This window comes from Haplochromis burtoni, unplaced genomic scaffold (assembly GCF_018398535.1).
Source record: "Haplochromis burtoni strain Fernald_Lab_line unplaced genomic scaffold, NCSU_Asbu1 Contig_173, whole genome shotgun sequence".
Taxonomy (NCBI): domain Eukaryota; kingdom Metazoa; phylum Chordata; class Actinopteri; order Cichliformes; family Cichlidae; genus Haplochromis; species Haplochromis burtoni.
In genome coordinates this window covers 1309030-1323971 of record NW_024582534.1, presented here as the reverse complement: position 1 = coordinate 1323971, position 14942 = coordinate 1309030, and the positions used below count along the sequence as shown (strand labels likewise).

Below are 14942 nucleotides of genomic sequence, written 5' to 3'. Positions count from 1 at the left end.
ATCGGCCTTAAAATGCGGCCTTTAAGGCTGCAGACCCTGAATTGGGATACAGCCATGTTGAGGTCATTTTTCCGTTTGAATCAACTGTGTTGGATCAAGGACACATCAGCCTGGTGTCCTGCACCAGGAATGAAGGTTACATACACAGGACTAGGCAGGTGGCTCTAATGTTGTATCCAGTCACAATGCATATGCCAAAGATATCAGTATCTCTGAGTTATTTATTTATGACGTTTATTAAATTATAGGACCAGTGAGCTCCTAGAATTTAGCCACTGCTCAGTTACCACAGACTAGTACTGTCACACTCATCAAACCAAATTTGCACATTTGCTCAGTTTGCATAGAACTTTCCTCAAAAAGTGTTTTTTTTCCACATGCTCTTTTTCCTTATTGTAGTTCTGGTATCCAGACGCTGCCTCACAATGCCAAAGTCCACTACAACTATGCCAACTTCCTGAAAGACACCGGTCGGCACCAGGAGGCAATTCACCACTACACCACTGCCCTCAGGTTTTTTTTTATTTTATTTTTGCACAAAACATACTTTTGCTTCTATGGAAGCGAGCAATGGACATTAGAGGAATACATAAGTACAGTAAAAAACACACAACCCATGCTGGATAAAGTGATACTAATGTGGACAGCTTTCCACTCTGCTGGCTTCACTTTCTAAACCAAGAAGCTTCCCCCATATTTTGTGTCGTCCATGGTCAAAACACATCTGATTTAGCCTCAACATTTTATGTATAAATTTATGACTTTACATGTATACATTTCATAAATGTATACATGTAAAGATATGAAGCAAATACTTTGTCAATAAAGTATTCTGATTCTGAATAATCGGGCACCATCTTATCTTAAAGACCTCATCGTACTGTGACACCCCAACAGACCGCGTTGCTCTTAGCTGGGTTGTTTACTTGTGGGTTATAGGGTATTTAAAAGTAGAATGGGAGGCAGAGCCTTCAGCTGTCAGGTCCCTCTCCTATGGATCCAGCTCCCAGTCCATGATTTGGGAGCCAGACACCGTCTCTACAGAGAGTGCAGAATTATTAGGCAAGTTGTATTTTTGAGGAATAATTTTATTATTGAACAACAACCATAAATTCAGGGAATTTAAAATAGAAAGTAGCTCGTCCACAGAAGGACTGGTAGCTCCCCTTACGATAAGGGTTCAGATCGCGCGAACAGGTGTGAAATGTGTGTGTTTAGTTAGTTTGTTTGTTTGCTTGTTTTAATCAATTTTAAATCATGCTTTTTATTTGTTTTTGTTTCTAATGTCTCTGTAAAGCACTTTGAATCACCTTGTTGTTGAATTGTGCTATACAAATAAATTTGCCTTGCCTTGCCATGTTCTCAATGAACCCAAAAAACTCATTAATATCAAAGCTGAATGTTTTTGGAAGTAGTTTTTAGTTTGTTTTTAGTTTTAGCTATTTTAGGGGGATATCTGTGTGTGCAGGTGACTATTACTGTGCATAATTATTAGGCAACTTAACAAAAAACAAATATATACCCATTTCAATTATTTATTTTTACCAGTGAAACCAATATAACATCTCCACATTCACAAATATACATTTCTGACATTCAAAAACAAAAAACAAAATCAGCGACCAATATAGCCACCTTTCTTTGCAAGGACACTCAAAAGCCTGCCATCCATGGATTCTGTCAGTGTTTTGATCTGTTCACCATCAACATTGCGTGCAGCAGCAACCACAGCCTCCCAGACACTGTTCAGAGAGGTGTACTGTTTTCCCTCCTTGTAAATCTCACATTTGATGATGGACCACAGGTTCTCAATGGGGTTCAGATCAGGTGAACAAGGAGGCCATGTCATTAGTTTTTCTTCTTTTATACCCTTTCTTGCCAGCCACGCTGTGGAGTACTTGGACGCGTGTGATGGAGCATTGTCCTGCATGAAAATCATGTTTTTCTTGAAGGATGCAGACTTCTTCCTGTACCACTGCTTGAAGAAGGTGTCTTCCAGAAACTGGCAGTAGGACTGGGAGTTGAGCTTGACTCCATCCTCAACCCGAAAAGGCCCCACAAGCTCATCTTTGATGATACCAGCCCAAACCAGTACTCCACCTCCACCTTGCTGGCGTCTGAGTCGGACTGGAGCTCTCTGCCCTTTACCAATCCAGCCACGGGCCCATCCATCTGGCCCATCAAGACTCACTCTCATTTCATCAGTCCATAAAACCTTAGAAAAACCAGTCTTGAGATATTTCTTGGCCCAGTCTTGACGTTTCAGCTTGTGTGTCTTGTTCAGTGGTGGTCGTCTTTCAGCCTTTCTTACCTTGGCCATGTCTCTGAGTATTGCACACCTTGTGCTTTTGGGCACTCCAGTGATGTTGCAGCTCTGAAATATGGCCAAACTGGTGGCAAGTGGCATCTTGGCAGCTGCACGCTTGACTTTTCTCAGTTCATGGGCAGTTATTTTGCGCCTTGGTTTTTCCACACGCTTCTTGCGACCTGTTGACTATTTTGAATGAAACGCTTGATTGTTCGATGATCACGCTTCAGAAGCTTTGCAATTTTGAGACTGCTGCATCCCTCTGCAAGATATCTCACTATTTTTGACTTTTCTGAGCCTGTCAAGTCCTTCTTTTGACCCATTTTGCCAAAGGAAAGGACGTTGCCTAATAATTATGCACACCTGATATAGGGTGTTGATGTCATTAGACCACACCCCTTCTCATTACAGAGATGCACATCACCTAATATGCTTAATTGGTAGTAGGCTTTCGAGCCTATACAGCTTGGAGTAAGACAACATGCATGAAGAGGATGATGTGGACAAAATACTCATTTGCCTAATAATTCTGCACTCCCTGTATTTTCACCATCAAACTTAAAACTTTTCTTTTTGACAAAGCATGTAGTTAGGGCTGGTCCTAACTATATGCTGCTTTAGGCTTAGGCTGCTGGGGGCTCCCAATAATGTAATTCTTATTAAATTCAGTTCAATTTTACTTACTGTATTTTCCGTACTATACGGTGCACTTAAAATCCTTTAATTTTCTCAAAAATTGACAGTGTGCCTTATAATCCAGTGAGTAACATTGACATATCAATAACTTCATTTGTATGAAAGTTGCGTCCTTTACTTGAACGAGTATGTAGATGGCAGTCAGAGATATATACGTGTTTAACTTGCTCTGAAGCCACCACTGACGTGTTAAAAATTTGCCTCCTCATAAAAAGCTTCATGAGGGGATGAAACATGGCTTCAGAGCGTGTCATAAGATTCACATATGCGCAAAGTTTCAGGTAGGGCAAGTGTTGTTGACACATAAGACTATTATCAGTTAATTGGAGTGTGCTGTCCAGCATTCTCCAATGCTGATTATACAAAATGTTCTTGATCAATAGCATCCTCCTCTGCTCTCAGGTTATACCCCCGTCATGCCAGCGCCATGAATAATCTTGGCACTTTGACTCGCAGCCCAGAGGAGGCAGAGATGTACTACAGGAAAGCACTGGAAACCAACCCTCAGCACAACCGAGCTCTGTTTAACCTGGGAAACCTCTTTAAGTAAGAGATACACAAACAACAAGGTTGAAACGTGACCACCACTCATCACTACTTTCTAATTTTGGTTTGAACGTTGAGCTTTTGGGAACTTTTTTGAATTTATTTACTATGCCTTATTGTTCCATCAGCAACATTCAATTCCTGCTTAAAGCTTCTGTTTTCCCTCAGCTCTGAAAAGTTGAGTTCAGTTGAGTTTAGTTTTAAAACTGAACTCAGTCTTGAGTTTCATGGCAAAGGCTGTATGTGGTATTTTTTAGTTTTTTATTCTTAATAAATTTACAAGAATTTAATTTCAGAATAAGGCTGCAACATGACAAAATGTGGAACAAGTGAAACGCTTTGAGTAGATTTTGGATCCACTGTATGAAGAGTTGGTTAGCACCAAGATAAGACCTGAATGAGATTCTGTTAGCGATGGACTGTCGTAAGCATGTAGTGCTTGTTTTATTGGATATGACTACTGCATTCAACACTGTGCATCATGACCTGCTGATGTCTCGACCAGAGATGGGCAGTAACGCGTTACTGTAATCTGATTACTTTTTTCAAGTAACGAGTAAAGTAAGGGATTACTATTGCAAAATCGGTAATTAGATTACCGTTACTTTCTCGTAGGAACGCTGCGTTACTGCGTTTTTTGCAAGAATGTCTCATGACAGTGACGTAAGCGAGTGCGACGTTCGTGACAACAGCTGTGTGCAGATCAACAATGGATCATATATCGAGTGCGGAGAGAGTATGAGCGTGCAGCGTTTAAAGCGTGGAAGTACTGACCTTACTTTGAGTTTGATTCCATAAAAAGTGACAAAAACATTAGTGTCCGCTGTGCGTGGGAAGAAAACTTCTTTTTACAGCAGAAAAAACCCCTAAACTTCCAACAAGCACCGAGTAGCTACGACGTAATGGGAAACTCACAGAGAAACTCGCGGATTCTTCCACTGACCGCGGGCACACCTGCACCAGGGTAAACCTCCGCCTACCCCACTCCTGCTTTACAGGTGAAAATAGAGCAACAGGACCGCTGAGTCTTTGACTTTATTTATTTTCTGCTGTGTTTTACTTGCATCTATTTGAAAGAGTGAGTGTAAACACAAAAATATTTTATTTTATGTGCTGGAATGTGCAGAAAATAGGTTTAAATGTTAAACTAATTTCTTCCAGTCAGAGAATGTTGCAGTATAATTAAATTTTTGCTTGATGCATAAAGTTAAAAGATTAAAACTAATAAAACAAGTTTTAAAAAGAGACTTTTCCATTTGATTACATTTTGTATGATGGATTATGTAGAAAAAGTAGAATTGGGCTGAAAGATCTATCACTTTATCACCTATTCAGGTTGTAAATCGTGTTTTTAAAAAGTAACTAAGTAATTAATTACTTTTGAAAATAAGTAATCAGTAAAGTAACGGGATTACTTTTTTGGGGAAGTAATCAGTAATTAGTTAACAAGTAACTTGACCAACACTGGTCTCGAGTACAGCATTGTGTAGGATTTTCCATCTTGGCACTTTGGTGAATAAAATCATATCTCTCTAACAGGAGCTTTTCTGTTAAGTTGGGTTCGGCTTCATCCTCTGTGGCCCCTCTGCTATGGGGCGTACCGCAGGGATCTATTCTTGGGCCATTGCTGTTTTCATTGTGTCTCCTGCCACTGGGTGTGATCTGCGACACAACGGGTAAAAGAAAATTTGAGCACATTACTCTGGTTCTGGCCTCTTTACACTGGCTTTGAACTGAATTTAGAATCTAATTTAAAATCCTCTTAGTGGTTTTAAATCCTTAATTGGTCTGGCAGGGTATATTTGCCCTGTGCCCCCCCTTGTTCATGAGCAGGTGTTGCTGTCAGTCCCTAAATCATGGCTGAAACTTAGAGGAGACCAAGCATTCTCTATGGTGGCCCGAAGCTTTGAAACGATCTTCTTCTTCACATCAGGCAGTCTACATCAGTGGTTGTTTTTAAATCCAGCTTCACAGAGTCGTGGCTAACTGCGCTAACTTCGGACTCACACGTAAACATGGATGGTTTTCATCTGATCCGGGCCGACAGAACAACGGAGAGTGGTAAAAAGAGAGGAGGGGGTCTGGCTGTGTTTGTGAACGATAGATGGTGTAACTCTGGGCATTTATCTATCAAAGAGACGCTATGCTGTAAGGACATTGAGCTGCTAGCGGTTAGCATGAGACCGTACTATCTGTGTGTAAACCATGAAGGTTTACACATGTCATTGTGATAGCTGTGTATGTCCCGCCCTCTGCTAGCGCTGCAGCAGCCTGCGAGGTCCTGCACACTGTAACCAGCAGACTCCAAACACAGCACCCTCAGGCCCTTTTCCTGATCTCTGGGGACTTTAATCACATCTCCCTGTCCTCCACTCTCCCCACCTTCACCCAGTATGTTACCTGCCACACCAGAGACAATAAAACATTGGACTTATTGTATGCCAACACCAAGGAGGTATACAGCTCATCACCTCTTGCTCCCCTAGGGGGCTCAGATCACAACCTGGTTCATCTCCAGCCTGTGTATAAACCTCTAGTACACAGAGAACCAGTTGTGAAAGGCACAGTTAGGAAATAGTCGGCAGAGACTGAAGAGGCTATGAGGGACTGTTTCTGTTCTACTGTGTGGGACAACCTTTGCAGCCCTTTGGAGGATGACCTCCAGCCATGGATAAATCCTGAAATTAAGGCTCTCCTCAAGAAGCCGCCAACACAGCGCCGGGGGAGCAGTATTCGGTGCATTTGAACCCCTGTGGGTTCATGGGGCAAACACTCTACCTACTGAGCTATCTCCTCCTTGTAGAAACAAAATACTTTGAGCACTCAGAGTTGAAAAACACTATATAATGACGATAACAGAGTATTGCTGTTATTATGATAATGAGGATATAATGATAAAAATGCTGTTAATGGAATTGATGATGATGATAATGATGCTAATGCTGAGTGATGTCTACAGATCTCAGGGGAAGGAGAAAGAAGCTGAGACTCTGCTCAAGGACTCGATTCGCTTTGGTCCACATTTTGCTGATGCTTACTCCAGTTTGGCATCACTCTATGCTGAACAGGTAACTCAAACCACAAACAAAAATGTACATACATTGTAATGTATCACATTCTATTACTGTGCCTGAAAGGCTGTTGTAACTTTTTTTAATCCTTTCTGATTGTTCTTTGTTCTCCCACAGAAACGCTTTTCTGAAGCCAATGAAGTTTATTTAAAAGGTATAGAGAACTGTCCCGACAGCTCCGACCTGCATAACAACTACGGCGTGTTTCTGGTGGATACGGGTGAGTTGAACCTTCCAGTTTTCCAAACGCAGGCTTACTTTAACTAAAAGATTCAAACACTGACCATATATAAGCCTGTTTTAAAGGACTTCATTTTTCTTCCTTTCAGAATTTTAAAAATGAACCCGCAGCCAGAGAACTGAGCCTTAATATAATAATCTATACTGTATCAAAATTTGAGTGGGCTTCTGATTAACACCCCAGAGAAATTCACATTTAGCAACAATTTCAAAAAATGAATGTAAGTATTTGGCCCTTTGGTAATCAAATATTAAACTGGTGGAAGAAAAACGAAAAATACATATATAAAGCACCTCTATGTCACGGCGGAGCACCTGGGGGTGTTTGAGGTGTGGACCCAAAAGCGGGTTCATACCTCAAAAAATGAAGTGTAACATAAGGCAAACCGTTTATTTAGGGTGATAACAAAAACAAAGGCAAAGGCGAACTGAGGCAAAGAATAATAAACCTGAACTGGGAACAGCTAGAAGAAGACAAGAAAACTGTGACATGAACCTGAACAGAAGCATGAAAAACGCAGACTTGACAAAACATGAAAAATCCATAGACATGAGGCGAGCAGACGACCTGACACTTAACAGAGGGACGCAGAGGACTTAGATACAAGGGTAATGACTAATCTGACTGAGCTGGAGCTGTTTTGCAAAGAAGAATGGGCAAGGATTTCAGTCTGTAGACGTGCAAAGCTGGTAGAGACAGACCCTAAAAGACTGGCAGCTGTAACTGCAGCAAAAGGTGGTTCTACGACTCAGGGGGCTGAATAATTACACACACCCCACTTTGCAGTTATTTATTTGTAAAAAATGTTTGGAATCATGTCTGATTTTCGTTCCACTTCTCACGTGTGCACCACTTTGTGTTGGTCTTTCACCTGGAATTCCAATAAAATTGATTCATGTTTGTGGCTGTAATGTGACAAAATGTGGAAAAGTTCAAGGGGCCGAATACTTTTCCAAGCCACTGTAACTTAAAGTAAAACAAACTACTCAGAGGACAGGAAGACTAGTAAATAAGGAGACACAGAAGAAACATAAACTAGGCAAAAACCAATTGAAGACAAACTAATTATGATATTAGAACTTAACATTGTATCAATATATAATAAGCAATAAAAATACAAAAAAACTCAAAAATGCTGGGTCACGGACCGAGCCCCTTGACACTCTGGGTCCACTCAGTGGAAGAATTGTATGAGATTATCTCTCCAAAATAAAAGTTTGTGCTAAAAAACAGACCCGAGTCTGTCAAATGCTAGGGACAATGTGGTAACATAATGGCTGAGCATTACCATATATTATACCGCATATTTTGCATATGTATTAACAGAAAGAGAACAGAATGGAAATAAAAGAGGGACTGAGAAAGAAAAACATGGACAGAGAGCTACTTGTACTGGTCAATATTTTGACTGTTTTGCCCTTTTTCACAAAGTATATGCTTATAGACTGCTCAAAAAACATTGTTTGATGGACGTCTCAATGCATTCTCAATCAGGTAAGTAAATCTCCAAAGGTTGATTCTGTTCATCTGGACATTTTCAGTGGGAGAAATGTTTCATCACTCATCCAAGTGGCTTCTTCAGTCTCAGCTGACTGAAGTTTTCCCCAATCTTATAAACAGTACAGCACAATGACTGAAACCAGCCCACTAAAGGAACAATGAGCTTGGAGGTGCTAGTTTCAGTCATTATGCAAATGTACTGTACCACTGAAAACGCTACGACCACATGAACAGAATCAACTTTTGGAGATTGTTCGATGGAAATAAAAAAATTATCAACCTACAGAGGGTTAAATTCAAAAGACACCCTACATCAAAGTCCATTTTGCAGAAATGTCATTGCAGCAACTGAAATTGTTTACGGTAGTTTGCGGCTGCTGATAAGATAAGATAAGATAAGATAACCTTTATTAGTCCCACACGTGGGAAATTTGTTTTGTCACAGCAGGAAGTGGACAGTGCAAAAGTTATGAGGCAAAAATTAGAATACAATAAGAATAAATACAGTACACAGCTGTACAGAATAGAATAAAATAATATACTATATACAGTAGAATAAAATAGAATAAAAATATACAATAAGATAAAAATAGAATACGAATGCTATATACAACTGAGTAAAAATACAACGATGCCAGAAAAGATTATTGCACTTAGTGTTATTGCACATGTGTGGATGTGTGTGTTTGTTCAGTTAAAGTCTTTATTATGGAGTCTGACAGCAGTGGGGAGGAAAGACCTGCGAAATCTCTCCGTCCCACACCGTGGGTGGGGTTGCAAATTAATACAATGCCAATGTTCTTCACTGATAGGAAGTGACACACCAGCGTGCTCTTTAATTCACTCCTCCCCATAACACTTCTTTCCTTTCCTCCCTCTTTTCATTCATTCTTACACTTTCGTTTCCCCCAGGAGAAGGACAGCGGGCAGCTGCTCACTACCAGCAAGCTGTGCGACTCAAACCAGCACATTACGTAGCCATGGTAAACCTGGGCCGTCTGCTCCGATCGTCCAATGAGAATAAAGAAGCTGAGTCTTGGTACAAAAGGTGAGCAAAATAGTTTTTCTAAGAAGAACAAAAGTATCTGTCAGCAAAAGTACCTATCAGTGCTGCCGTGTGGCTAAAAATGAGTTTCACATACATGTTCAGAACATTCAGAATTGACAGGGATCCAAAAATAATAGAATCCTCAGTGCACGACAGGAATACACTCGACAGAGCCTTACAAAACTCTCTCATATGGTTAGACACTCAGAGTGGCGAGTTTAACACATTTCTTCTCGTGAAAAGGAGCAAAAGTCTTTGCCAGTGCTCGTCAGGGCGATCCTGTCGAGCCTTTTTATTGTCATGGTGTGCTGTGGCAGGCACGATGTGGGACCCAAACGCAGGCCCCGGAGACAGAATGATAAACTAAAAGAGGGATCTTTATTGCACTGTAGCAAAAAGGATAATAGAAGCAAAAATCCAATCCGGACTAGACGTCCGACCCAGGACCGTGACATTTATACATTTCTCTAATCTTGTTCTGGGAAAAGAAATGTGTCAAAAGAAATCAGTTTACTTACACATGGTGCTAGAATACTTATAACCAATCCCCTGCTCTCTCTGTCCTGGTCGTTGTGTCCTTGGGCAAGACACTTCACCTACTGCCTACTGGTGATGGCCAGAGGGGCCGATGGCGCGATATGTCAGCCTGGCTTCTGTCAGTCTGCCCCAGGGCAGCTGTGGCTACAACTGTAGCTGCCTCCACCAATATTGCTCTGTATCTATAAATTCCAGGCCATACAAATGAATGATGAAGAGTCATCGAAGCACATTTCTTTTTCCAAAATGCTTTTCCTGAAGTTGTTGAGTGTTGTTTCATGCCGATATCCAGTCCCCCTTTGCTATGTAACATATCACCTGTGAGGGCAGCTGTTTTTGGATCAGTATCTGTTGAGGTTTGTGCTGTGGCAGGCCCAAATGCAGGACTTGTACGTGTAAAGGTAAACTCAAAGCAGAAGTTTTATTTGCTGAGAAAAACTCTCACACTGAGTACTAGAAACTCAAACCAGAAAAGTTACCAGGGACACTGAAATCACCAAATAGAATCCAAGCACAAACTTTTGGGTGTTCTAGATGTTTCCTAGATGACATCTTGGCTCATTGTGTAGACTGGGCCATCAAACTCATTTCGCGGGCCACATACAGCCCACTTTCACCTTAACTGGGACAGTACAGTGAAATTCCCCTTTCTGTAGAGAATATGTCTGTGAAGGTTCTCAGTCATCCAGGAGCTTAGAAAGAAAAGCGTCTGGACTACTTTAAGTTTCATTTCAAGGAGCTTCTTCAGCTCTGAGAGCAACTGGTGAACAGTTCCAGATTTTAAGCCTTATGGGTGTGTGTCCCTAAGAGAAGCCTGGACGCCCTATTGGTCCTCTACCTAATCAGATGAGGTAAGGTGTGAAAACGATTGCATAAACTATGGATTTACATCACCCTCCCAGTCATTTTCCTGCTGCTGGCCTCCCCCTCCCAAACAGCAGTTTGAGTAACAGGTTAGAGGGTTTTTTTCTTGTGCACGGCATCAGTCAGTGTCTGTGGAAAATGGATGGGACAGATGATAAAATCCAGCTCGAATGACGAAGCAGGAAGAAATTTCTTCGAAAGTGGGACACTTGGAGCGACAGGTTTAATGCCTTTGTTCTCTTTCAAAGGAAGAAACGACAACATAGTTAAAGTCTATGTGTGAGTGCACTTCAGGGCGATCCTGCTGAGCCTTTTTATGCGTCTCTCTGTTCATACACTTGTTCTGGGAAAAGATATGTGTCAAAAGAAATCAGTTTAGTTACACTGCGTGCTGGAATACCAGACAGCAGAGAGAGACATAGCATGGAGTGAAGCACAGACAGAGAGAGACTCCTCTTTCTGCGGGTTGTTCTTGTGGTCTGAACTAGGACTGGGCAATATGGCCCAAAATTCATATCTCGATATTCTTTAGCTGGATGGTGATATATATCTCTATATTTTTTTAAAGCCATAAAGTAAGAACAAAAAGAGAGTTCTTCGCCAAAGCTGTGTCCCAGATCTCACACAGGCACTTTTATTAACATACAGCGCAGATGTACAAGAAAAAATTACTCAGAAATAAATTATCAGCATTTATTAAATAATAATGCTCCATAAATAAAATAAAACAATGTTGTTTTTGTCCATAACAAAAAGCTCACAATTGTGCAGTCAAAATGTAAACTAACAGACGCTGAGCATAGGGCTGCTCGATATAACGATATATATATCGGATGACGATATAAAAACGTCTATCGTTTCATTTTACGCTGTCGTTTGTTTCGTGGTGTCGCAAAATAAACTGTTTACGGGAATATTTTTTTATCATTTTGATGGTCACTGTAGTGGCTTTATTAATTTGTTAAAGTTCTCTTTCTCTTATATGTAATATAACCACACTACGGACGGACAAGCGCCTGTTTTTATGTGTTGCCGTTATCAACAACGACAGTAAAACAATGGCATGGCTCCGCCGTCTGCTTGTTTGTTTTGCATATTAACCTTTCACAATAAAGCTGAAGATCCTGTTGAGACTTTTTAAAATAAACTGAATCACGTGAAAGATGCAGAGTATTTACGGATGAGAAGCCGAAAAGAGTCGCCAGGTGCTAAAAATAAAAATGGACGAAAGAGAGGCAAACTTGCAGCTCCACAAGTATAATTATAACGTAACATAGACTATATCGATATAAACTATATTGTCACATCTCACATCTCATATCGATATATTTAAAAACTCGATATATCGCCCAGTCCTAGTCTGAACCCAGAAATTAAATTGATATTGGCAATCAAATTACTAAAACACTTTTAAGCACGATTGCTCAGTTGTTATCACTTTGCTTTGAGGCACCTGCTGTTGTTGTGTTTTGTCATTGTATGAATAAAATTGAAATTGAATTGAATTTTGCTTCATGCAAGGATTAGAGCTGGGCGATATGAGATTTTTTCATATCACGATATGTTTTTTTCATTTCAGGCGATAACGATATATATCACGATATAAGCCAAATAACTATATTTGTAAGATTTAAATGTGCCGTTGCTCACAAGTAAAATGTGAAATAATCAGCAGCTTGTTTTTATTTAAATATTTATTTCCCATAATAAGTTCAACAGGGTAGATGTACTTAAGGAACATGAGACTTTTTCAGATAAATAAAGGCAAATATTGCAAACTACACAAAAGGCAGCCGCTAAAGCGTTTAAGTTTCAAAATAGAACAAACGAAACAGACTAAATTGTCAATTCCACTTAGAAACAAAATATTAATTCTAAAAATAAATCTTAGTTTGTTTTACAGAAGAACAGACAAAACTGACTAACTTTTGTCAATATCAAATAAACTGAGAACTAAAAGGAAATTCTCAATCTCTCCTTGTTGTATAGCTGAGCTTTTCAAACAGTTTTAACAGTTACTTTAGTCTGACAAAAGCCGAATGACGAATTAGCGCTTCCAGTCAGAGACTGAGGCTACGTCCACACGTACACGGGTATTTTTGAAAACGGAGATTTTCCGTTTTCGTTTTAAAAAATAATCCCGTCCACACATAAAGGCAGAAATGAAGGAAAACGCTGCTATGAACATGCCAAAGCAGCAGGTGGCGCTAGATTCCTAACCGTGCAGAAATGTTGGCCAATCAGAAGTCTAGAAGCCTCGGTGGGAAAAAGTAAACAAAGCTGGGGCATAGAAGCAGAACCGAGTCGTATGTGTGGACGGACAGTAACTGTGTGTATATGTAAGCATTTAAACACTGCAGAGAGTAGAATTAACAGTAACAGTATTGTAGAAATTCATTTCACCGAAACAATAACGTGGCGCACAGTGTGACGCATGCACCAGTTTATTGTATTTCCAGACTTGCTTTCGGCACAATTTACAGTGCACGCTACTCTGTTTTTTGTCAGACTTGAAATAGCCGAAATACCTTCACACTACGGAACTTCTATGGCTCTTCCGTTCGACAATCTCTCCGGCATTGGAACCATCATCTGTTTTCTCTTCGGTCACGCTCGGTTGATTTTTCTAGTCGGCACACTCATTTCCTCCATTACGCGCTGGCTCCATTACCCGCTGGCTGCTTCCCAAACAAACACACGTGCGGCTTGGCACGCTGTACGTAACAAGTCACGCGACGTGACGCTGCGGCTGTGATTGGTTCGGCTCTGCGCTACTTAATTTGGATTGGCTGACCTTTTTTTTTTTTTTTTTTTTTTTTTTTTTTAAGAGGACAAGAGCGGCGAGGTCTATCGCGATAGCTTAATTTCTCTATCGAGTAAAAGTTATATCGCGATACATATCGTTATCGTTCTATCGCCCAGCTCTAGCAAGGATTTCTTTGAGGAACTTTGAGTACTTAACCGAGGCATAGACCTATAACTGGAATTAAACACTGGAGGTTCCCACTGGTCCTAATATTTAGGATGGGTTAAGAGAATAATCTTCTTATGGGGATCAAAAAGCTGGTGTCTTTCTGGGACCCTTTAAAGTTGTGACATTCAGATGAAGTACTCCAGGGTTTACAACAAGTTTGTATATATAGTGGGTCATGTACAGGTCCGAGTCCCCTGCACAGAAACCCTGATATCCATCCAACCATTAGTTTTTGCATAATAAAAAAGGTTAAAATGCATAGAATAAAGTGCTTTCTTGAATTATGTGTGAATGGGTAAATGAGGTTTAATACAGTTGTTTTCAGATGCCAGTCTGTCTACCATTGAGTCTCTAATCCCCTCCATTGAAAACCATGACCTTTGACCTTTGTATGAAGGGCACTGCAGGTGACAAGGAAGGTGGACATTCTGACACCACTTGGAGCATTATACTACAACACAGGTCGCTACGAGGAGGCTTTGCAGGTGTACAGAGAAGCTGTGGCCCTGCAACCGGAGAGCACCGACATCTGGCTGGCTCTCGTGAGTAGGCATACATACTTAGACTTACTAAGAATAGCATTTAGTTTCTTGTGCGTTAGTTGGAAAGGAGACCACGTGCTAACCATAACTTGTTTCACACAAAAACTCTCTATGTATGTTTCAGGCTCAGGTTTTAGCAATGGCTGGTCGTACCAAAGAGGCAGAGAAGATGATGCTCGATGTCATATCCAGAAAAGGCAACTGCATAGAATGTTACCGCCTCCTGTCTGCAATCTACAGCAAGCGTGGCAACTACACAGAGGTAGGTATCGCGTCTGCTTTACATAAGAGCAACTGCTAATGATCTTTCTGAATCTGTTGTGTTAGCACCAGCAGCGTGTACGGCTGTCAGTGTTTATGACCCAGTTTGACAGAAGAGATGGTAAATGGACTGGTAGTTATATGGCGCCTTTCTACTCCAACTGAGCACTCAAAGCACTTTTTAGTACAAGCTGCAATCACTCTCAAAAATATTCATACAAGTGTCATCGGGACACTTGTATCCACTGACACTCCGATGCATTGGTATCTTTTTTTTTTTTTTGCCTGTCCCATTTGGTTCTTTAGCCGTCAGAATTGTTGTCTGAAGACCAACAAGGATACCCAATGGATTTA

At 40.7% G+C, this 14942-nt stretch overlaps 1 protein-coding gene across 1 annotated transcript in view; it reads left to right on the top strand.

Moving 5' to 3' along the window:
• Nucleotides 1-386: 386 nt before the first annotated feature.
• The window catches only part of tmtc1 (transmembrane O-mannosyltransferase targeting cadherins 1), a 42825-nt gene continuing 28269 nt past the window's right edge, over nt 387-14942 (top strand). Inside the window, exons 1-7 of the mRNA XM_042225509.1 lie at nt 387-513; nt 3407-3550; nt 6510-6618; nt 6739-6841; nt 9275-9410; nt 14183-14327; nt 14452-14589. Of these exons, the coding sequence (XP_042081443.1) occupies nt 3432-3550; nt 6510-6618; nt 6739-6841; nt 9275-9410; nt 14183-14327; nt 14452-14589 (750 nt within the window). The 5' untranslated portion in view covers nt 387-513; nt 3407-3431. The remainder of the gene's footprint in view (nt 514-3406; nt 3551-6509; nt 6619-6738; nt 6842-9274; nt 9411-14182; nt 14328-14451; nt 14590-14942) is intronic.